General features: G+C 45.8%; 1 protein-coding gene across 4 annotated transcripts in view; it reads left to right on the forward strand.

The window, feature by feature from the left end:
- Positions 1-24529, forward strand: part of snx25 (sorting nexin 25) — a 54223-nt gene that overhangs the window by 1624 nt on the left and 28070 nt on the right. Inside the window, exons 1-5 of one of the 4 annotated variants that reach the window (XM_069193177.1) lie at positions 2-310; positions 4401-4485; positions 14929-15145; positions 21301-21473; positions 23817-24003. In XM_069193177.1, coding sequence (XP_069049278.1) covers positions 2-310; positions 4401-4485; positions 14929-15145; positions 21301-21473; positions 23817-24003 — 971 coding nt within the window. The other 3 variants (XM_069193180.1, XM_069193181.1, XM_069193183.1) reach the window with 3 other exon arrangements.

The raw sequence follows: 24529 nt of genomic DNA on the forward strand, positions 1-24529 counted from the left end.
CATGCATCCTGATGGCAGCAGCAGCAGCAGTGGCGGCGCCAGCCCCGACGCGTCTCCACGTCCTGCCCGGCTCCTCCTGCCCGGCGCGGCGCTCGGTCTCGCCGCCGCGGCGCTCGTCCACTCCGCCGGCGGGGGGTTCGTCCTCACCCCGGTGCTGCTCCGGCTCCTCGCCTACCTGTCCTTCGCCCTCCTCTGCGTCTCCATCGGCACGGTCGGCATGCTGGTAAAGCAGAGCCGCACCGGGATCGTCGGGACTGAGCCTCCGAAGGCGAGGAGGACGCAACTGTCGGGGCTGTTTGTTAAGATCATGGTAAGATCCTCAGCGTCATTTGTTGTCGTTATCGTGCAATGGCTCGGTTTCCTTTGTGTGTGCCGGTGCTGGTTGACACGTTTTGATGGCGATCAGCGGTGACTTGATTATTATCGGTGCTCGGGAGTTGGAACACGCGAGGGGTTAAGTGTACGAGGTTTTCTTTTTAAAATAACTTTCTTTCAGAAGTTAAAACACAACTGTTCTCTGCTAAAACATCCCCTAGTTACAGTATGTAGCTGCAGTAGAATTGTTTACAGAACCGGAGTTCATTAATAAGTAGTGTTTGTACACCGAGCACTGCTGACCTCTGTTTAATGATCACTATTCTACCATTTAACCCTGGACAGCAGAAACCTTTCGTTGTCTTTTCTCGCCATGTCAGCAAATACAGTTCCTCTGAGATTACAAAAGTATTTCCCCAACATTAATACTGACTCTTCCTGTATACCACAGCTTACTAAGTAAACTTAATTGCGAACTTTAAACATAAAACGTCCAGGCTACATATACAGTATATACAACCCCTTTATCCTGTTTAATTTTGCACGGGGGACAATGTTCTGTTTCAGAATCCTATTACCTTTATCCTGGGGAAAGGGCGAGTTAGCGCCCAATTGAATGATGAAAAAACGTTCAATTTGAATGGCTTCGTATGACAATCGTGCAAGCAAGAACGAGAACAACAACATTTTGACACCTATTTCACAGATGCAAGCAAACCTCCTGCTCCTTGCTCCTGCGTTGCGAAGCATGACGTCCCTTTCGTGCCCTCACAGATGTACACTGTGTTTATATCACCACGTCGGTTTGAGTGCCGTTCGGCCGTAGTACGAACGCGCAATATACAGTACAAAGCGTTCTTCTGTAAATCAAACCCAAGTTATTGCCGAGAGCTTTAACTGCAGCACTTGCATAACATAACGTGATAGTTTTATTTATATATATATTACAGTGGCTGTGTCTGGCTGCTCTGTTAGGCGAGGCGATGGTCTTTTGGTGTCCTCATGGATTGTCATTGTAAGGACTGGTCGGGAACGAGCCGGCTGAGAGAGCGCATGTGCCCTGCAGATGTGGCGCGCTGTCCTGCCTCTGGCTGGCCGGCCGTGCAGAACGTGTCCAGATGTGCAGGGTGGATCGGGCTGGGGAGAGGTGCTTGGAGGCCCCATCTCGTCTGCCCCCGCTGCTCCGGGGACGTTTCCCAAAGTGTGCGCCTAAAGCGCAAGAAAACACGCACTGATATTTTTGTCTCAGGTGCTACACCCAGAGGAATTGTTTATTTTTTCCCCAAGAAACACACACACCGAAAGCAGTCCCTCAAAGCTGTAGATCTTAAAAAAGAAGACCCGTCATGATTCTAATAAATGATTGACAGATTTCCAGGTTTACTGCTTTCGCGTGAATAAGCCGGCGTCTGAACCTTGAACCCTGCTGTGCATCATCAAAATGTTCAATCCTACATCACCGGATTTCAGTTCTTTAGCACATAACTCGGTCACTTATGGGGAATATATATCGTCAAGATCAGGCAGCGTCGCTCTGCCTTATAGCTGCTTTGTGACGCCTGAAATAAAATAAATAGGGGGTGAATTGGAGGAACATACATTATTTTGGGGTAACGGGATCGGGGCTGGTGGAAACTGAAGGGCGAGCTAACAAGTGGACAGTACTGGCCAAGCCTGTCTCCAGCAGTGACGACAGAAGGCAGTCTGGCGTTGTCACGCCGTCAGACACAACTACTTCTCTTTTATGACGGTAGCACAAACGCGAATTGCCCCCCTCGTTATGAGCTATTAGACCCTCACCGACTTTGAAGACCACAGTGGCCGGAATGTGTACGGTAGAAGACTTCGCGTTGTTTTTGCATGTCGACACTACATCGGGAGTTGTGAGGACGTGTTTTAAGTGTGTGTGGGGATTTTCACGGAGGACGAAGGCTCAACAAGAGGCCCGTGAGCACAATAATTGCCCCCTGCCTGTCTGCGGTCCTCTGAGGCTTCTCATCTGCGGCGTGGCGTGGGCGATAAAGGGGCGTGTGAGATTTCCCTTGCAGCCCCAGAGGTGCGTGGGTAGAGCGATGCGCCTCACTGTACAGTCTGACAGAACAAATCACACCGATGAAGACCGGGATGCACTTCGCTGCCCTGGGAACACCCAGGAGAGAGAGAGAGAGAAAACATATTTTTGATACCTGCAGCGCAGTTTTGTCTTTTCGCGAAACGATGGAAGAAAGCATTCGGAGAATGTCGTCGGCAGCATGATTTTGTCGCGTTGTGAATAGAGAGAGAAAAGTCTGAAAGCGAATTGCAAGGCTGAACCTGAATTCGCAAGCGCTAGGTCCTGCTATCACTGACTTTCCCGGAAAGGCTTTTATTTAATTAGTGTCTGTGTTGTCTTGGCTTTCTCATGACCACGTATCTTCTGCTACACCGCTAACTGCTCTTTCTTACATTGTTATTTTTGCAACTTGCTATCCCCTACAACTGTCTTTCGTCCTTTTTTTTACACCTACTGTAAGGCGCTTTGAGGTGGAACTCTTAAAGGCGCTATATAAACTAAACTTTCATTAACATCACAGGAGGAATTAATGTCAAGGCAGGTGTGTTTTTTCCTGAAACGTTACCACCACGCGGTGCAGCCTGCCTTTCAATGAAACCCACATTGTTCCTCCCTCTGTTAACCTACGGTAGAGCTCAACCTTTTGTCGTTTTTTCACTTAGAGGTCAGGAGAAGTAGAAAGCTCTCCTAGCTCATGTTGAGAGCATAAGAGCACGTTTCTTGCCGCTACACTGATATATAATTTGACAAGACGACCGGTATAAAACAGAAAGATGTCTGATAACGTTTTGCGATAGGGTACGGTTTTTTTTATTTTAATTTTATAAAGCAGCCACCCTAGTGATGGATAAGTTGCCTGCATATCAGCAGTGTAAGTTAACAGTATGGAAGCTTGTCTCCAGTCAGCTGACCCATTTGAACAGAATGCTTCAGGGAAGGTAGCGGGCGAGAGGGCTCACATGTGACGAGCTGTCAGACAGCATCTTTGCCAGACGGGTAGTTTGAGGAGTGTATGAGTATGCAAGATACTTGGGGTTTTAAACATATAAAAATCATTATTCATTCCTGAGAACTGATTATAACAGGGGCGGGTGTGTGTGGTTGTGGCATTCGATTTCAAGGATATTGAGCTGCAGTTTTTAATTTATTTGATTCCCCGGGTTATGGCGTGATACTATATTTGGGATATATTAATATCACAGTGAAAAGAATAATATCACTCCAGAGGGTACTGCTACGGTCCTGTCAAGTCATTATCGTTGTATTCGATTTTGCGCTTTTTTAAAATAAAATTACTCTTGCAAAAACGGTTTGCCCAGGAATCGTGTAACCTTCCACTGCAGGCAAATCTTTAATCAGCATGTTATGATGGTAAATAGGTGCAGAATCCCATTTCGCTCTTTATGGGTGAGAAATGAAACAGCAAGTAAACAACATTTTTTAAAATTAGTACTTTTATTTATAATTAAATTATTTATAATTTTTAGGTACTTTTAGTACCTAACTACCTAGTTTTTTTTCCTGGGTAAAAACTGCGATTTGGATGATCACATCCGCCTTTCTCACCCCACATACTGTATGTAAACTAGATGCTACCCGCAGACTGCAGTAGTATAATTTCACATTTCTCTTGTCCACACTGCTGTTTGTCTGAGGAGGTAGCAAACAACTCCGACAACTGTTGGACGCTAAAGAAAACCTCAGCCCTGCCTGCAGGGAAGGTCTTGTGTCTCCTGTAGATTTGGAAGGTTCTGGTCTTGAGCAGAAAGAAACTCTTCAGCCCATGTAGCGAGTTAGGCGCTCGGAGCCGACTGACCGGAGGTCTTATCCAGTTGTTTGATGCTGAACTAACACCCTGTGTCTTTCAACAAGTAAAGAAGTGCCTCTTCTTTTAGTTTCTGTGTTAATTGTAAGGTATAAATATGAGACCTTGTTGTATGAAGCATTTTAAGATTAGGTCTGCCTGTTATTTTTGCATGCTTTTGCATTTGAGCTGTGTTTTGGGGTGAACAGGATGTTCTTTGAATTTCAGGGCCATTTTTCTGGGCCGGTGTGTGAGTCCATGCAGCAGAGAAGGGCAGTCATATCGCACAATGTGGACAAGACACTCAAAGAAGGTAGGTCTCCAGTCATACGATCCGTCTCTTCTCTGACATTATCGGGCCATCACGCGGAAGGATTTGAAACTGGAAAAAAATGTCATGCATACAGTCTGAAAAACCTTCTTTCTCCAGCTCAGTGAAATTAAGATATGCAAGAGTTTTTCAAGCTGTAATTGAATAAACAACATTGTTCACAGTTCCAAAGGCTTACACTGATTTCTTGCGAGCCTGTGCCTAATGCTCTTCTTACAGTGAGCAGTATTGGAGTATTGGGCAGATATTCGTGTCAGTTAGCAGTGAAGGCTTGTTATTCTGTCTGTATCGACATGATGCATGCGGGTCATTGTGTTTGGCACATGATGATATATGACAGCTTGATATTTGGGGATGTTGTCATGCTGTAAAGTTCTTTTCCAGTTTAATGACTGTCGCATGGAATGACTCATGCAGCGTAGTGTCTTATTACTTTGGCTTTAGTCAGCGTGGCCCCTAGTCTTACGCGTTCTCTGGCCCCTGAGGGGTCTCAAATCCAACCCCAGGGGGCTCACAGCTCGGGCGGCCGGGTGGATCTCTGCTGGAGATAAGGACGCACATCCCTGAGGACTGTCCTCTGACCCATGTTGACGATGGTCTGTGTTCTCTTCATGTCTTGGCAAACTATTTTCAGCCACGTTTTTGCACCTGTTATAGAGTAGCCTATGTTCAAAGAGGGTTACAGTACAGCGCTGAAGATTAGTGCTGGTTGTTAGGATTACGTGCAAATTAATGTCACAGCTATTTATGAGCATCGTAGATTCCTGTATTCTGCACCAGTCCAGCAGTCAGAATACAGAAATCGAGCAGTCTTCTTTTCATTTCCTTAGTTGTTCATGATACGAAATGTAAGGCCGTGTTGAGATTATAACTGTTGTGATTTCCACTAACCAATATTAAATCTTTTTACAGGATCAGGGTGTCTTTTGAAACACGGCCTCTCTGTCATTTTGTATTGATTTTGTTCTGAAAATAATCAGCGCGTCTCGGTAGCCATGCGTGATGTGTAGGTCCTGTAATGCTTCGGTGTTAGTCTTTAAATGGCAAATGCAAGACAGTGCATTTGTTCTTACCATTAATTATATGGATAATGCTTAATTTTAGCTCTGTTTTGAATTAATGTATTTTTTCCATCAGTAATGTGATATGAGCGTCTTCTGAACATCACTTGTTCTTATCAGCTTTTTCAAGCCATTGATTTATAGATTGGTTTTGATTTCCAATATACCGAGAGACAGCTGCGTGGAGCCAGCGGTAGATTAATGGGACTATTGAAAGAGCTGGATTAATACAATTACTGCAGCAGAAAGCCTGGCGAAGCTTTTTTTCTGAGTGCTAAGCTTCGGAGCAGTAATTGATCTCTTGATCTCTAAAGAGCAGATATTATTGCTTTCTGAGAGTCAGTACTAGCAGGGAGGGACTGGACTCCCATGTTTCGAGCACTGGAAGTAAGAAAAATTAGACAGTGTCCTTTTTTCTACAGTGGTATTACTACCGTTACATTAATTTGGAGGATGTCACAATTGTTCAAAATATTTCTCCACCTTTAAAAAGTAAGGGTTTTAACAGAGGCTGAATTTGGAAGAGTGACTGCTGTTTGTTCAAAGGAAGTTCATCCCAGGAAGTTTCCACCATCGTTAACAGAGACGTCAAGTGCTGGCGCCTGCATTGAAAGGCATAATAAACGTAGCATAGCACTATGTTTGCAGTCACTAATAATAATTATATGCTGTCAGGGTTGATGACTCTATCCTATTGCAATTACATTCATTGGCTAGCAGTTACAATAATCTTAATTGTAAAATAAAACATTACTTTTCATTTCATTTGTCATTTACCGTCCTATTCGTTCATTCATTGTCGTAAAGGTCTGCTATACATAAGTAAAATTAAGATGCTTGCAATACTTTTTAAGCAAATGACCTTGCTAGGGTTTTGTGATGGTTTGCATTAGTCGTTTTTGTTCGGTACTTCTTTTTCAGTCCACTTTACTCTTGATATGGTTCAAGCTTCTGGTGTCTATCACAAAGCAATAAAGACTGGAGTTTCAAATCAGGAGTGACTGCTTGGTTTCGTGGCGCATGCATTTTTGGAGCCAGACTAAGCAGGTTTAAATGGCTTTATGACACATGTTGCCTCAAGCGCATCTGTCCATCTTAATCAGAACTGTGCTTATTCCTGGTGAGGGTGGTGGCAACTCGGAGCTTATACTGGACAGCAGTCCATCACAGGACGCAAGACAGGACCACACCCTTGACACCAGTCCATCACAGGACGCAAGACAGGACCACACCCTTGACACCAGTCCATCACAGGACGCAAGACAGGACCACACCCTTGACACCAGTCCATCACAGGACGCAAGGCAGGACCACACCCTTGACACCAGTCCATCACAGGACGCAAGGCAGGACCACACCTTTGACACCAGTCCATCACAGGACGCAAGACAGGACCACACTCTTGACACCAGTCCATCACAGGACGCAAGACAGGACCACACTCTTGACACCAGTCCATCACAGGACACAAGACAGGACCACACCCTTGACACCAGTCCATCACAGGACACAAGAAAGGACTGAACCCTGGACAGGGCACCAGTCCATCACAGGACACAAGACAGGACCACACTCTTGACACCAGTCCATCACAGGACACAAGGCAGGACCATACCCTTGACACCAGTCCATCACAGGACCCAAGAAAGGACCGAACCCTGGACAGGGCACTAGTCCATCACAGGACACAAGACAGGACCACACCCCGGACAGAACAAAAGTCTGTCACAGGGCAAAAGACAGGATGCCTCACAACAGTATTTTCAGAGCCAATTGTTGACCACCAGGTTAGCTGTGTAGTAGGAAATTCAGAATGCCCCTCTGTCTTGCTTGGAAATTGTCATTCATCTATGGATGTACTGGTAGGCGGGCTTCAGGAGTAGCTAACTTGGCCCAATAGCTCAGTTTTCTTGGTGCATCTGGCATTAAATTAGTTTCCTGTAAAAAAATGTTTCTGTTCTTTATTTCCTCATCCTACATCTGTTAAAAGTTCTGACATACACTGCAGTGCTTTCCAGCAAAAAAAACAGGCACAGTGAAGGTGCCTAAGACATACCGGTCTCATGTGTAATGTGTTGTTTGTTTTAATATCAGCAATATGAATATGTATTATGAGGGCGCCTGAATGTTCTTAGTAGGTTGCACTGGGTGAAACACAACAGCATGTTAAATCTGAAACCTCTCCCACACGTTCACTGACACAGTTTCAAGCCTGCTTTACAGCATCGAATCCGTGGGGAAAGAAAACACTTTAAAGGAAGCTGGAGCACTTGCTTTTTTCATTACCATCCTCGTGCCCAAGTCTGACACACTTAGCAAATTTCTAAGAACCCTTTTGTGATGGCAATTGTAGAACCAGGTATTTATTTATAACTTGCCTTAGGTTCTTCTTTAGTTAGAAAATCACTTATTACTGTGATGAGCACATAAACATACTCTTTTCTCCTTCATATTCTAAGCTTTATGTTGTGCAGTTGTGTAATCAAGGAATTGCTTTGAGAATGAGCTGCCTTGCCTTTAGACTTCAGCTAAGTAATGATTACAAACTGCTTCTGTTTGGAGTGCAAACTCCAGCTGTGTGCTTGTTTCCAACCAGTTTTAAATTGTTCTCGTTAGGTAATCTTGTCATGTGTTAACATGTTAACATCAGCTCTGACTCCATCATTCTGTCAATGGGCACTGCAAGGAGAGCCACTTCAGTGTTTGAAGAACCTAAAGAAATTGGGTTCCTGTGGTTACAGAGAAAAGGAGGTTATTTTGACCCTCCTAAGCAACAGTTTTAATAAGACCTGCGATCGATTTAATTTTTCCTTCCCAATTGGCTAACTCGAGGGACAGTAGGCCCCGGGAGGGAGCTTTGTGCTGGCCTTGCTTGTCATCTCTGTGCGTAATCAACAGCACACCGTTGGAGTGGACACAGACACTGACACAGACCCAGAGCAGGTTGGGCACGCACACTGTCGGAGTGGACACAGATACAGATACAGACACCTACACAGACCCAGAGCAGGGTGGGCATGCACACTGTCGGAGTGGACACAGACACTGACACAGACCCAGAGCAGGGTGGGCATGCACACTGTCGGAGTGGATACAGACCCAGAGCAGGGTGGGCATGCACACTGTCGGAGTGGATACAGACCCAGAGCAGGGTGGGCATGCCTGGTTAGCTGTTCCTGCATGCTGTCGCTGTGCAAGAATCCTGGAAGACACAAGAAGGAAGAGGGGGCACATCATTAGTCTGCTGGAACACAAGGCCATTACGCAGCAAGAAGCCAGTCATTCAGGATTGCACAGCGGAGTTAATGGGGGGTGCAGTCTGAGGACTGATGGACATGCCTTTGCCTTTTTCTGGGTGCTTACAGGAGTTAGCATCGTCCTCCAGTGGTTCCTGCGATACTGGAACAGGAGCAACAGATGATTAAACTTTGTCTCATTTTCCTTTTAGTAAAAAAAAAGTCACTTACTCCACAAATTTAAAAGCCTGTTGTGTGGGTTGTGCTCACAAGTAGATGTTTTTTTTTTATCATTTAACATTTCATCACTGGTATTTTTTCCTTCAAATCCTTATTTTTTTTCCTGATTTGGTACTACGTTCTTCTGAGCTGTCAGGCAGTAATTTTTAATTAGTGGAAGAGCTTTCCCAATCAGTGTTATTATGTAAGGAGATGTGTTTGGTAAGGTGATTTTATAATGTACTGAGGCCAACTGCACATTCTACAGCTAATTAAACCAGCTGTCTAACCAAAGGGGTCTTATCATCTAAGTTTGCACAGCAGCAGAGTGAAACAGTTGAGATTGTATGTCCTCCAGATAGTCTTTTATCTAAATAATCATGGAAAGAGTGTTTTCTAACAGTATGTAGAACTGTTTTAAAAACCGTTGTGCTTGCACTTCACGAAATAGAAACACTTTGAGTGCAGTATGTAAAGGGCTGCTTAAAAACTGTTGGCGTTTCAGAATTGCTGCTGACTCTGTAGTGTAATTGTGCAAAATGAAACAGACATGTTAAGGTCCTGAACACCTCAGGGAGAGCCCTTGGGCCCAGGTTGGTGACCATGGTGACTCTCTGTATTTAGCTGCTGTGCACGCTGGCACATACCAGCTCAACCCCTGTTCCCTGTTGTAAATATCACTAAATTATGCGAGAACCTATTAGCATTAGGAGTCTGCACAACGGCTAGGCCGGGTTGTCCGTCTGGAAGCAGGGAAGTGTTTGTTTTGACCTTCAGTCTAAGCACATGGACACCTATGCCACTGACAGGCGCCCATTTTGTTGGTGTGAATAATGGAAGTAAAGCAAGGGCAGGCCAATAAATTCCAGTTCACATGTGTGCCCCAGCAAATAAGCTGCAACTTGATGCGGTTTTTCATCTTGTGGGTTTTTCAATAACGATAAGTAAGAGGTATTCCAGTAAATGGGCAGCTGCTGTTGGCATCAGTTTGACCACAGTTAACCCGTTTATTATTTCTTTCTCCTTGTTTTCTTTTCTTTCACCTCCATCCTGCATCCACCCCCTGATCTCCCTGCCTGTGCTTGACATTGAATAAGGAATCAGGTTTTTACAGATACAGCAGACTGACACTAACAAGAACCCATTCTACAGGGACTGTAGCTGGATGTCCGTTAATACTGGCTGCTTGTGGTGGTTGTGCAACTGTCATACTTTGAGTCTTGTCCAAATTAGAAAGTGTTCCTGCAAGGTTTTTTTTTTCCTCCATTGACTTTGGGGTAGAGAAAGTTTTTGCAATAAGATGTGTTTTTTATTTCTAGGCGACATTTGATAAGATGAGTTTTTCTTTTGTGGTAGTAATTTCATAATCTTTCACTGCATATTAGAATTCCTTATGCAGATTCAGGTTTATAGAGGTGATAATAAAGCCTGCAGGCTAAACAGGTGTATGTATTTATCTTATCATTTTGATCTGTGTATTTTTAACACCCTGGGAAGGAACATAGTATGTTCTGTACGTCTGGCCTTTACAAGATTGCCTAATTTAGCTTGGTCTTGGTTTATCTGTGGAAATTCTAGAGATACAGTGCTTCAGCTGTGCGTTCTCTAGAAACAAAATGGCCCCATCTAGAGCTGATTGTTTTAATTTTGTGTGTCAGATGTGCTCTAAGGAGTTCTTTCTCTTCGTTCTTTAGCAGTGTCTAAGAAACACAGGAAGTTTCATGGGATTTCTCTGATGAATGTTCGTTTATAGGTTTTGAACTGAAAGGCATGGACGTTTTAAGAGATCCAGCTGCAAGCATTCAAGAAATGAAAGAAAACATTTATTATTGTAGCATACTAATCAGATAATCATTTTTTTCATTTTGACCTTTGCAGGAATGGGGGTTCCTAGTCATAATAGTGTTTCTGTGTTTCTTACCCACAAAGCTGTGTGGTGGTATCGGTCTCATTCCTATTACCATAAAAGATACCAGTATTAAAGTATAGGCTCAAAACTTGTTTCACAACTCCATTCTGTGTTCTCGTCAAGGTATTTTTTAAAGTGAAGAAGCATTACAAAAAGGAGTATCATACTTGTGTAATGAAGTGATGCTTTAAATATTGTACTGTTCTGGATTTGCTCTGCTCCAGAATAAGGAACGGGTTGCCAGGCTGCAAAAAATGGTCATTCTCCAGGAGCACTCAAAAAACCAGCTTGATGAAATTCGTTGATCGATACAGACACTTGCCAAACAGGCTAGTAAGCATTAAATTATCCATTATGTTTTGTCCTAAATTCTAAGTCTTTAGCAAAGCAGACATTGAGAACAGTAGCTCAAGATAATGTTCATTGCTGTTATTCTGGCCACTACATTTGTATCCTGAAGTACATTTCATAAATATCAAAGGCAGAGGCCCATTACAAGTCCTGAGAATCTATCGTTCTTTGGCCTTGCGACTGTACACTTTTGGCTTTGCTACAGCCCATCTGTCATCTGGCAACACGTCTTGCCTGCTAAATGAAACTGTTTCAGAGAGACTGCATCTGAGGAGTTGGCATAGTACCTCACCATTGCCTGGCAGCGCACCAGAGACAGATTCAGCACCAAAGAAACAACCATTTATTGCTTGCTCATAATTCTCCACCAGTACCAGGGTTTTATTGTGAAGAATTTTGAGTAAGACTAATGAGAATTGTAAGCAGAGCTTAATGAAGTTAATTATGTTAAATGTGAAAAGGAACATTGTACCAGTTGAGTACATAAACCAAACAGAACACTACTTCGTCTGATATGTACTGTGTTTCAATGAATTTAATGTCTTTTCGTAATCCCTATTTAATTTTCATTCACGGCTACCTTCTCAATTGAGAGATTTCCTTTGATTCAAGCGTTTTGTTCTATCATATCCATCCAGCTCCTTGTTAAAGTACAGGCGAAAGTTGGGCTTCTTTATTGTCAGCATAGGCAAGAAGAACACTAACTTCAATGCAGTGAATATCTCTGTAATATAATAATAATAATAATTGCTTACACTTATATAGCGCTTTTCTGGACACTCCACTCAAAGCGCTTTACAGGTAATGGGGATCCCCTCCACCACCACCAGTGTGCAGCCCCACCCGGATGATGCGACGGCAGCCATAGTGCACCAGAACGCTCCCCACACATCAGCTATCAGTGGGGAGGAGAGCAGAGAAATGAAGCCAATTCATAGATGGGGATTATTAGGAGGCCATGATTGGTAAGGGCCAATAGGAAATTTGGCCAGGACGCCGGGGTTACACCCTTACTCTTTTCAAGAAACGCACTGGGATTTTTAATGACCACAGAGAGTCAGGACCTCGGTTTTACGTCTCATCCGAAGGACGGCACCTGTTTACAGTATAGTGTCCCCATCACTATACTGGGGCATTAGGACCCACATGGACCGCAGGGTGAGCGCCCCCTGCTGGCCCCACTAACACCTTTTCCAGCAGCAACCTTAATTTTTCCCAGGAGGTCTCCCATCCAGGTACTGACCAGGCTCACACCTGCTTAGCTAGAGAGGGTTGCCAGTTGTGAGTTGCAGAGTGATATGGCTGCTGGTATCTATCTCACTTTTATGATATAAATGTTGACATAACAACATGATATAAAGCCAATTAAACTCTAACTGCATTAACTGGTTCAGTTAATTAATTTGTTCAGTACTGTGATAGGAGAACTTTAAGCAAAATCAGGTTTTATGCTGAGAGCAGTTTTGGTTCCCAAGTAATCACACATACCCTCGTCAGCGCTGGCGTCTTTGGCTTCAAGCCACTCTCATGCTGAGCACGAGTGAGCTCCACAGGCCAGGAGCACAGCACCTGAGTGCCCAAGACTGAGCTGGCAAAGGTCGTGGCTTTAAACACTTACAGATCTGCCTTTTGGGATCTGACAGTTCTTAGGAAAGTGTGTAGTAAGCACCTTCTGCAGATGAAAGTCCCATTCCTGTGAATTAAAAATGACTTCCACAAAATGTCACAGGAAACTGGCCTTGAGGCCCTTGCGCTGCAGTGATTTGCACACGGAAGGCTCTCCACGGCTTCCGCCCCCATGTCTGAACGGTGAACGGAGCACCATGAAGAGACGTCTGCCTTCCACCCCAGCGCTCTGGAGGAAACACCTGCCGGAACGCGTTGCGAAACCGATCTGCGCAGTGCGCTTTTAGAAACCCAGTGTGAGCTGGCTGTGTGCCTTCCTCCCACTGTAGTCATCGCCCACAACAGCAGCACACAAGCTAAAAATGAACCTGTCTGTTTCAGCCCCATCCAGAGCCAGGCGGTTTGGATTTGACTCTTCCTCTTGCGTTGGGGTAGTTGGGGGGGGGTGTCGTACTCATCTCTGGGACAGTTCGTCCCTGTGACCTTTGCCCTGAGATGAGTCCCACAGCTTCAGGAGTGATCATGTCCAACTGGGGGTGGGAGGGCCTTTTACAAACCGAATAGCATTTGGTGTGTGACACTTGGTTTTTCTTCTACCTTTTTTGTACCCTGGATTCCTCTGAGCGGTCTAGTTATAAATTTTTCATAAATTTTGAAATTTTATACATTTTGCAACATCCAGATTAGTGCCGCCTACTTAAGGACCAGTCTTTGTCTGGCTGATTGCTCCTTCGGTTGTCGGTTTTCTGCGTATGGCTCCTTTTCCAAGAGAGTTTGCCTTAGACAGTCTCAGACTCATTTGGTTTCTTTGAAATGCGTCGCGTGTCTGAAATCCAAACGCCCACACAGGGAAGAGTTCATTTAGATGATTGAATGTAGAGGACGGATTTAACCTAACGATCCAGACAAGTGCTTCTAACTCAGCGCTGAGGTCTTGCGTGGAATGTGACAGTGGCTGTGGGCTATTACCACAGTCTCTTTGCAGTGGACCTCAAACGAAGTATGCATGTGTTATACTATTATACTGTTGGCCATGAATACAAATCATCATCACCATTTCAGAGACCAGCAAACCGGTCCTCGGAAAACACTGCCTCTAATGTGGCCTTGTATTGAACACGATCGATCTGTCGCCTCTTGCAGATCTGCAGCACAGCCTAGATGTGTAAAATTAGTGATATTCTTTTTAGGAACTGAATCGAAAGTTGTTGTTTTTTTTGTATTGCTTTCATCGGATTTACTTTCCTTTTTAATAGTTGAATAACAAGTGTGTAATGGTCAGCAAAAAAGACTGCTTGCCGGTTTTCTTTTCATCCAAGCGAGAGCATGGCTGACACCGCTGGCGTGCCACACGGCACTTCTGCACACAGCTTCCTGTTCCCCAGGAGAGGGGGCGTGTCCGCCTGGTGTGATGCGGTGAATTTGAGAGCCGTCCACTCGACCCCTCCAGCCCCTGACGGCCCTCTGGAGAGTCACAATCGCTGTGAAATGCAGACACCTGCCCATGGGCAGTGTTGAGTCTCCCGTGAGGAGCTGTGTATTACGTTTCAGATTTGCTCTTTTTCCCTGGCTGCTATTCATGGATCTATAGCTGATCCCTATAGTTGCAACTGGGAACGGCAAAAGTTGGCAAAATAAAGACGCCAAGCTCAGGTTTCTGCAGGATAGTTCAATTCTGATCCTTAAGACTTGATGTTTTAAAGCAACGTGTTTCTGGTGCATGATAACATTTACCATTTCCAGTCAAGTTTTACCAGGTTGCGTTTCTACATAATGTCTTGAGATGCTCAATTAGGAGACCTCATTTTATGTCAGTTTGATCACTTTGCGAATGTTATGTCACGTTACCTCCTGAGTGATTTAGGAGAGCCGGACAGGATCTGTAACTTGGCCTGATGGTTCAGACCCTGGGTACCATGCGAGCTCCCTCTATTTCCCTCTCCCGAGACTCTTCACCTACTCCTCTAGGCAGGGCTTGGCGTCTCCCAGCTCACCCTCTCTTTCATCTGTTTCCTCGTGGCAGTGTTTGACTACAGCTACAGAGACTACGTGCTGTCCTGGTACGTGGAGCTGAGCAGGGACGAGGGGCAGCTCTATCACATGCTGTCTGAGGACTTCTGGGAGATCGCCAGGCAGCTCAGGACCCGGCTGGCCGGCATCGACGTCGTGAGCTTGGTCTGCAACGACACGGTGAAAACCCTGCACGCCCACTTCTGTGACCTCAAAGCCGCCAACACCAGGTACTGATCGGTTCGTGTTCCCTCGATAGGAGAGGGCTCTCGAGTGCCAGCAGATGCTTGCAGACCAGCTGATGCTAGTTGACCCCATTTTGTGTTCGTTGTTAGCTGTCCTGTTAGCCCAGAAGGCTGTATCGATACTGAGGTGCATGCTGGGAACACTCTGCAAGACCGAAACGTTCAGCCTGTCAGTTCAACTTGGCAGACATTTCTTTGTTTATCCAATAGTATTTAACGATTTGATTTTGGGTTTGTTGAGGAATTCGGTTGTAACGACATGACTGTGGGGAATCGTATCACTACCCCAGCTTGCTCTGTTTATAGTACTGCTTTTCTATGCAAGGAAACGGCACGCGTTCATGGGCATTTCCATGTAAAATTCATAGTTTGCATCTCCAGCACCCCTGTAAATGGAATTCACACGGTCCTTCTGCAGGGCTGGTTTGATTTCAGCCAGAAACGCCATCCTCTCAGTCTCTTACCCTCAAGCACGAGCACTTACAGTACTTTGAAAATGAACGCTACAAGAGACAGTCCCTTTAGTGCATGTGGGTCTTTATTAGAATGCAAGAAAGAGAGGCAAAAGCTGAAAATAAACAGTGAAAAGTGAAAAAGCCACATTTTAATTGACTTGTTTTCCAAATGTTATGGTATATTTGAAAAGTGTTGTGCAGATAATTTGAGCATCTTTCCTCCTGAGGCTTCATTAAGGTGCTGGCTGGTCAATAATTTATATGTCTTCCCGGGAAGACAAAAGACACACTAAAATAAGTGGCGTTTTCTGCTTCTCTGGTAACATGAGGCTAAACCATGTTGTTCCCTTCAGTAACAAAAAAGCATCAGCTCTCGCATTGTGTAGGGAAAAGACATTATTAACTGGCTAAACCAGGCTTCCTTCAGTCTGCATTATGAGTGTATCTGTTGCAGCGAAATGTCACAGGCTCCCTTTTTATGAGGATTAAGACAGGACTTAAAAGGTCAGGTAACTGGAGTTCTTTATTTTAAAACAGTGAAGACTGTGGCATTGCACAACTGGGAAAAAATAGCATGAGTATTAAAATCTGACAGGTACAAAACATTGCTGAAAATCAATTTATTTAGAACTGTGTATAAACTACACGACGCACAGTGAGAAGGAATTATGTGTTGGAGTTGTAGAAGGTCACACACTGAGATACATTTCAAGGAATTGATTGCAACTGTATCGTAATGATGCGTTAAATTTGGTGCACGGCATATCTGAGCGCGTGAATACATGCTCTCCTGTTTTTGTTCCCAGTGTTTTCTGTCGAAAGGGTTTGTTAAGTGTGCTCTTTCCTCTACCCTGAAATGCAGATTTTTTTTCTTTCCTTCACATGATGAGCTGACCTCATTCCCTAACATAAACATGCGTTGTTGTCTGTGCAGTTCTTATTGGGCTGGCAGTTGTAGTGCAAGAAATGCTCAGATCTCTATCAGGCTGTGATTTGTGAGTGAGCACGCCATTCATGTTTAATTTGGCTTGTATGCTGAGAGCTGGAGTAATGGTACACACCCGAAGGTTGAATGTCAGTCCTTGATAACACAGGCTTGAAATGTCAGTCATGGTAAGAAAAGAATTTAGTTCCAGGTGTAAATATAGAACACAATAAAAGGGTAATGATTGGAGCTGTTTCGTTTTCAAGCCAGCTGTTGAGTATCTTCGATACCGCGTTTGCAGAAGTGCTGTGTCGCTCGCTGGCTCTTACTCGATTCAGCCGTGCTGTGATGATGGCGTTGTCTTATTTTGCTTTGTCGTTTTTTTACGCAGACTACTGGACCTATGATAAAGTGCCATGGGCTGAGAATATTTAAGTCTTGGCCACATTTTTTCAAAGGGTCGCCTTAGGAGTGATATGAACTTTAAGAACAAGCATTCAAGCATTAAAGCTTTAAGCAATAACAGGATATTCAAATTTTTTCAGCCCTTTGTAGATACTGTACCTTGAAATGCTGGTGAAATGTATTAGGTAATGATGGAAAACCAGTTATGGAAGCAGTTATTTATTACTAACCATTATAATGATGTTTGATGTTTAAACTGTAGTGCGTTTTTCAGTGGAGCTGACCGAGACGTACACAATCATGCAGTCACTCACACTGCCCCCCCTCCCAAACACAGACACACTCCCCCACACATCACACGCGCTGCAGTCATGCACGCAGACTTGAATGTCTGCATTGACGGGGAGCAGAACTGACCCGTGGCTTAATTCTTAGGTCACAGCTCTAATGGTGAGCCGAAAACCGGATTAATCAGAGATCTGAAGTTAATTAGCTCCGAAATGAATTTTGGAAATGGCCTGATGGCGAAAAGGGGGGCGGAGATTCATTTGAAAAACATATACTGTACCATGACTTTCTAAGCAAAATGTTAATTTGGCACTGAAGGCAGCTTGCAGTCTACACCCTGACGGCATTGTGAACTTACAGTCTGGAATGAAAAATAACAGTGCAGCATTGTGGAAGCAGAGCTGTGCCACAAAATGTAGGATGTAATCTCCTGTGTACAGTATAATGCTGAATGTCTGAGTCGGGGAGGAATGAGCTGTGTGGATGCTGAAAGTAATGTAGAGAATGAAAACAAGCAGTGGAGTGAGAAGCATGCCGTGTGCCTGCAGTACAGCAGAACAGAGGGTTCGAGGAAAGGTGGTCCTGTGTTGTGTTGTAGTGGGAGGCACAGTGGGATGTGATCCCCTGCAGGACAGGGAGCCCAGCGGTAAGGATGTGCGGCTCGTGTCCTTTTGGAAAGGTAGGTGTACAGCAGGCACTGGGAGAAGGACAGAGAGGGCGCAGCCCTGGCGTTCACAGTTTCAGGAAGGACAGTGGACACACAGGCAGGGTGGGAAATCCTGGGAATTGTGCGCGAAGTCTAGGAACTGGGTGGGACCCAGTGGGGCTGGCAGGGCTCTCGGAGGGGAGCGGATGTTTGGGGTGTGGAGAGGGCAGAGCACTGGATCAGGGGTGGCAGCAGGCAGGGAGCTGAAGCTGTCCAGTCGAAAAACCGACGCGGGCCTGGACAATGAGCTGGTGGACGAAGGAGAGATTCTTTAAAAGGAGCAGTAGTGCTCCAGGGAAAAGATGGGATTTGAATTTGCATATTGTTGAGGAATGTGGCTCCACTGTAGCAAAAGTCCCCTTTTCAATGTCAAGCCATTAGACTTTGAACCTGATATTATCATTTTTCTTTACAAGCTCGTGAAGGTGAGTGTGATGCCAAGCAGAACTTTTAAATTACACTTCATTAGTTCTCAGTTATACTTTTGACAAACCCCCCACCAGTACAGGTTATACCAGGATCGTCATTAACGCTTTGTGTGATGTACGGCACCGCTGCGCCCTTGTGAACTAAATTTGAATTGTTTTTCTTGGAACAGCAGACTTTGTCAGAGCAGAAATCCTAGCTTCTTTCAAGAAGAAGTTTGGGTGGCATCCTCGAATCAAGTAGTCACTGAAAAAAGATTGGTGGGACAAATTAGACAAGTGTTTTTATAATGGCTGTTCACAGATAACGTATTTTTTCATGTCACGCACTTGAGCCTTCACCGGGATCATTAGCTGAAATTGTTTTTATTTTAATTACTTACTTTTCAGGTTGGAATTAACCTCTTTTTTCACGGTGATGCAGCCCCCCTTTCAGACGACATTTTCTCTGTGCCTTTGTTGTTGTTGACCGTCTGAACATTTTATTCCGCTACTCACTGCACAGGAAAACCGCTCAGACAGAAATGCCATGGATTGCACATCAGAAGCACAGAAGATCTAAGTAAAAAGCTTTCCGTTGCTCTTCAGAAGTCTCTGGAAATGCATAGTAAAAAGATTTCTTCCCACAGCAAAACCCAAACCTAAAATGAATGAAAATGCAAATAAAATTGAATGAAAGCTCAGATTTGTTTTACCTGTGGAAAAAAACGTCTGTGATTTGAAAATCTATCCCCTCTGCAGGCTGTGGGGCTGTGGGAAGCGAGGCTGTAATCTTTGCTTTTCCAAAATGCTGCTCCATTGCTTTTAGCACTGAGCAAGATGTCAAATAAAAACTTTGTCCACAATCTGAAAATATGCTGATCCTGATCCTGATCACATAGACACTCAGAGGAAGTGTTGGTTTACAGTAAAAGCACATACCCTTTCCCTTTTCATACGTTTGTGGCCTTTTCTTCAGTTGTTCTGCAGTGCAGCTTCCTTTTATTATAATCAAAGTTATAATCATACGTTTTATTTGTAAAGCACCTTTCCCAACCCAAGGATGCTGTAGATCATGATAAAAGAAAAGAAAACAAGAGTCTACAGGTTTATATAGATGTAGATAGAATAATGCAGGGCAGTCACACATAGGCCCTGGGTAAAAGTTGAGTTTTGAGTTTAGATGTGAGGAGAGGTAAAGGATTTCTCTCTCAAAGAGTCGGAGGAAGGTCATTCCATAACAAAGGAGCAGTGATCGAGAAAGCACAGCCATCAGAAGTCTGAGCTGAAGGGAGCCTACACGAGGGAGTGTAAGCATCAGGGATGTATGATGGAGCCAGACATTGAATATGTGACTTTATAGGCAGCCAGTGTAGAGACTTCGGTGTAAGAGTGACATGCTGCCATTCAGGACACACCAAGGTGGCTGCAGTTTGTTCTTGGAGATGGCTGTCAGGAAGAGGAGGGACAGCTGAGCTACACAACTGTTCTCAGTGTGTGGTCCAACTGGGTGTGCTGCACATGAGAGGAGCCAGTCAGTTTCAGATCGAGAGAGGCTTTATGTATATCAGTGTATTATATGTGTAAGCTCTATCTCTCTGGGGACATGCTAGGCATACAGCAGATTTGTGTGATGCACAGATGGCAGCCTGCACACTGCTCAGATGGAAATGAACTTGTGGCGTTAACGCAACGCAGCGATAAACTGGAAACTTAACTATCGATATGTGGAAATGTTCTGTGTAAGAAAATGAATGGGTTGTGTGCGTGTATATACGGGTTATGATTATTTTTTTTTGCTGAATAACTGCACAATAATTTCCTGTCAGTTATGTGCCTATGAGACCAGGAAGGAAAAACTGTTTTGCATAATTTTTTCCCAACCTGGTGTAGTTTATCATTGCATATTCAAGGATTGGTGAGGCTTGGTATAGATGCTGCTGATAATTAGCTCCCTGAGAGGTGAATATTCCGATTCGATAAAGAAAATGAGGTTCTCAGCAGAGTCTCAGATTGCCATGTCGCCCGCTTGCCCAGTTGTCACAGTTATTGATTATTGCTTTCCAATTGTGTTGTACTGGTTTCCCACAGAAGAACGGTTTACTGACACCCTGTGGTCTGTATTGAGAAGAGGTACAGTATGTGATTTCACCTTCTGGGTCAGTTCGCTCTGCAGCCGGGAGGAGGGTGGCATTGCATCACAGTGTGCTATTTTCACTGTCAGCCTTCGATATACCGAAAGGGTTCATAGACGGAGTGAAGCAGAGACTGAAGTGTCCAGACCACACCCTGAAGCGATGAGGACACGACGTGTGGGCGCTGACAGTACACCCAGGAGAGCACAGGGGGGAAGATGACAAATCGGTCCTCTCACCTTGGCAATACGCCTGGCTGCCAAAAAAGCCACGCTTCTTTTTTAATGTTAATTAATAGTCAGCAGCCATACCACTCTGCAACTCACAACTGGCAGCCCACTGGAGCCCAGCAGGTGTGAGCCTGGTCAGTACCTGGATGGGAGACCTCCTGGGAAAAACTAAGGCTGCTGCTGGAAGAGGTGTTAGTGGGGCCAGCAGGGGGCGCTCACCCTGCGGTCCGTGTGGGTCCTAATGCCCCAGTATAGTGATGGGGACACTATACTGTAAACAGGCGCCGTCCTTCGGATGAGACGTAAAACCGAGGTCCTGACTCTCTGTGGTCATTAATAATCCCAGGGCGCTTCTCGAAGAGAGTAGGGGTGTAATTATTATTATGAATTCTAGTATTTTTGTATTTGCAAACAACAAATGCCACGGCCCCACTGCGCTTGTACCACTGCTTTGCCTTGGTCTCCCGCAGTCCGGGGGAGCCCGTCTCCGTTCCCTGCGACTGTCGGTCTCTTTCTCCGCGCGGTGACCCCGCTGTCGCCCGGCCCGCTCCGGCAGTGCGGCGCGATCACCGCTGTGGCGTTTCCCTTGCAGGCAGGAAGAGCCGCCCCGGGCTTTCCGTCTCCACCCGTGTCTGCGCAGCCCGGAGCAGGAGCTGCGGTTCCTGCGCGGCTGTGCGCGGCTGCTCATGCCCTGCCTCCTGCCCCGCAAGGACGCCCGGGCCCACAGCCTGCGGGTGGCGCTGGCAGAGGTCGTCGCCACGAAAGGTACGGATTCCCACAGCACGGGGGGGGGGGGGCGGGCGGAGGAGCGGCGTGACGGGGGGGGGGGGTCTTTCTCCTCGTGTTGGTGCCGTACAGACTGTGGGCGCGAGTGGCCTGGAGCAGCAGTGACAGCATGAGAGCGTCTTGTGAGTCTCGCAGCTGGCTGTGGAGAGGTCGGGGGCCAGCACTCTGAACCCGGGGGGTTGTGGGTTCAAATCCAAGGTGCGATGCTGCTGCTGTACCTCCGGGCAAGGTTCCTGAACCCATAATTGCTCCAGGGAAGTACCTGGCTGTACAGCTAAAACCCCAGCTGGATGAAGGCGTGCAAGTGGAAGAAGTAAGGCACTCGGAAATAAACACCAGCAGCCACATCACCCTGCAGCTCACAACTGGCAGCCCACTGAAGCTCAGCAGGTGTGAGCCTGGTCACTACCTGGTGGGGAGACCTTCTGCTGGAAGAGGTGTTAGTGGGGCCAGCAGGGGGTGCAGTGGTCTGTGTGGGCTCTGATGCCCCCGAGCTGCAGGGTGATGTGGCTGCTGGTGTTTATTTCCGAGTGCCTTACTGCTTCCACTTGCACGCCTTCATCCAGCTGGGGTTTTAGCTGTACAGCCAGGTACTTCCCTGGAGCAATTATGGGTTCAGGAACCTTGCCCGGAGGTACAGCAGCAGCATCGCACCTTGGATTTGAACCCACAACCCCCCGGTTCAGAGTGCAGGCCCCCGACCTCTCCACAGCCTGCTGGCCGTCACATGCGAGACTCACAAGATGCTCTCATGCTGTCACTGCTGCTCCAGGCCACTCGCGTCCACAGTCTGTACGGCACAAACTCACGTTGAAAAGCTCCTCTCAGGGGTGCGGGAGAGATATTTACGATCGTCGGTATTGTAGGAATAATGGACATGGAGGAAGTGAAGGGCTCCAGTGTTGATGGAAGATGGTGTCAGAGGTTCAGCTGTCCCAGACAGACACACTGAGTGAAAAGAAGAGCTGAGGCGTTTCTACCAGTCAGACATTGTTTTATGCTGTGCCTTTCAAGCAAACCATTCTTCCCAAGCTATGATTTGAAGAAACCTGAAGACTTCATTGCCTCAGTCGCACAGCAAAGCTGCATGCCTAGGCCTTCTTAATAGTCCCTAGCAGTGCTGTATACGATATGTATAGCCTTGATGAATTTTAAATAATTGCCTCTTATCAGTACTGTACTGTATATGTGTTTTGTCCTCCAGATTCTGTCACAGTGACTTAACTAATATTTCTGCACATGGTGTCCAGCTTGTGTTCGGAGCTTCAGTGCATGTTTGTTCTCCTTTTTTATTTTAAACCCTCTTTGTGGGGATGATTATCCTCATGATTCCGTAGGAAAACAGCGCAAAGCTGATTTTCAGGACAAAGCGCCTTTGTATAACCAAGCAGTATTCTACATCGGAATCTTAGGCTACTGATATTTTAGGCTCTCTCTCCTTGTGTAGTCTTTGTGGACATCGTAATTTCATTTTTGGCAGTAGGCGCTCTGGTGATGTGTATCACCCAAAGGAGTCCAAGAGTGTGCTCGCTGCAACCGTTTTTACATGATTAGATTACTGAACCTAATTCAGAGAGATTATCTGTGAAATTTCTATAATGCACTCGTTGTCTCTCTTTTCATTCACTGACTCATGTCTGGAGCTGGCGTTCCACAAGAGCAGCATGTACAGTAGATGTCTAGTTATTTTTTGTGCTGCGAATTGTTTCTTTTCTCTATCGGACGTGGAGGAACCTGCGAACGAAATTCTGAGGTGCAGCTCAGAGTCTGAGGTTTGTTTGGGTGGGGTGGAGTTTAAAAACGTCCTCATTGTACAACTTCGGCATCCCCGATCTCTGAGTTCCCCAGCACTTTCTTTCCACAGACGTTGCGTTCCGATTAGTAACAGCTGTCTTTTTAAGAATAAACAGAGCCAAGCACCAGGATCAGAAAAATCTCAGATCTGTGGCAGATTACTGATATTCTGGACGTATTTCAGTCTGGCTGAAGTCTGCGCCTCTCTTCTGCTCTCGGCACGTGTTCCTTCGCGTGAAAGAGCAGTTCTGCGGCAGGCCGGAGTCAGGCAAAGCAAATGTCAGAGCGAAGAGCCGGATTGGCCTCTACAGAAAACAGTTTTTTAGCCTCATAATGTTTTATCGCTCGCTTCACATAAAATGGGTATTGTTAGTAATAAAAAGGAGCCTCTCCCTCTGGAGGAGAGAGAAAGCAGTGTGCTCACTCTGGGGTGACTCCTGAGAGGCGCTGGGTTTAACCCCCGGCGGGGGGGAGGCGGGGGTCCGCGTCTATGGGGGGTAGACTGAGAACGGGTGGTTTGCCTTGCAGTGCTGAAGCCGCTGGTGGAGGCGCTCAGTGACCCCGACTACATCAACCGCACGCTGCTGGCCCAGCTGGAGCACCGCGAGCAGGCCACGGCGCACCACAAGAAGGCCTACACCTACGCCCCCTCCTACGAGGAGTTCATCAAGCTCATCAGCAGCAGCTCCGACGTGGACTTCCTCAAGCAGCTGAGGTGGGCCCCCTCTCCCGTCGCGGGCCGCGTCGGCAAGCGCCCTCTGTGCCGAAGCTGGATCTGCGGTCCCTTCCTTGAGCCTTGCTTTCCGAAACCTGTGTGAGGCACAGCGGGGAAAAGCCTTTCGTGTGGCAGATTTGTCAGGAAAACATGCAGTCCTAAAGTCTTAAAACGTCACTGGCTTTCAGTCGGTTTGAAACTCCCAGTGCGTACATCTGTAGCCCGTAACTGTTAACCTCGTGGTTTCGGTTGTGATTTAGTTTGAAAAGATTCTTCAAGTTTCCGGTTCGGCTTTCTTGCCCTTTTTCTCAGACCGCTGGTCTTCGCTACCCTGAGCTGTGCAATACACATTACACCAGTACACTAATAATAGGCTTTATTTACATTGGAACAAGTAATAGGTTTATTCCCTGCTGAAAAAAAGAAGAGAGAAAAAGCACAACGTTTCGGCCGCGGAGCCTTCTTCAGGTGTGAAGAATTATTGACATTGGGATGAATAGAGATGTAAAGTAGCCCGTTTGGAACA

This window comes from Lepisosteus oculatus, chromosome 1 (genome assembly GCF_040954835.1).
Source record: "Lepisosteus oculatus isolate fLepOcu1 chromosome 1, fLepOcu1.hap2, whole genome shotgun sequence".
NCBI lineage: Eukaryota > Metazoa > Chordata > Actinopteri > Semionotiformes > Lepisosteidae > Lepisosteus > Lepisosteus oculatus.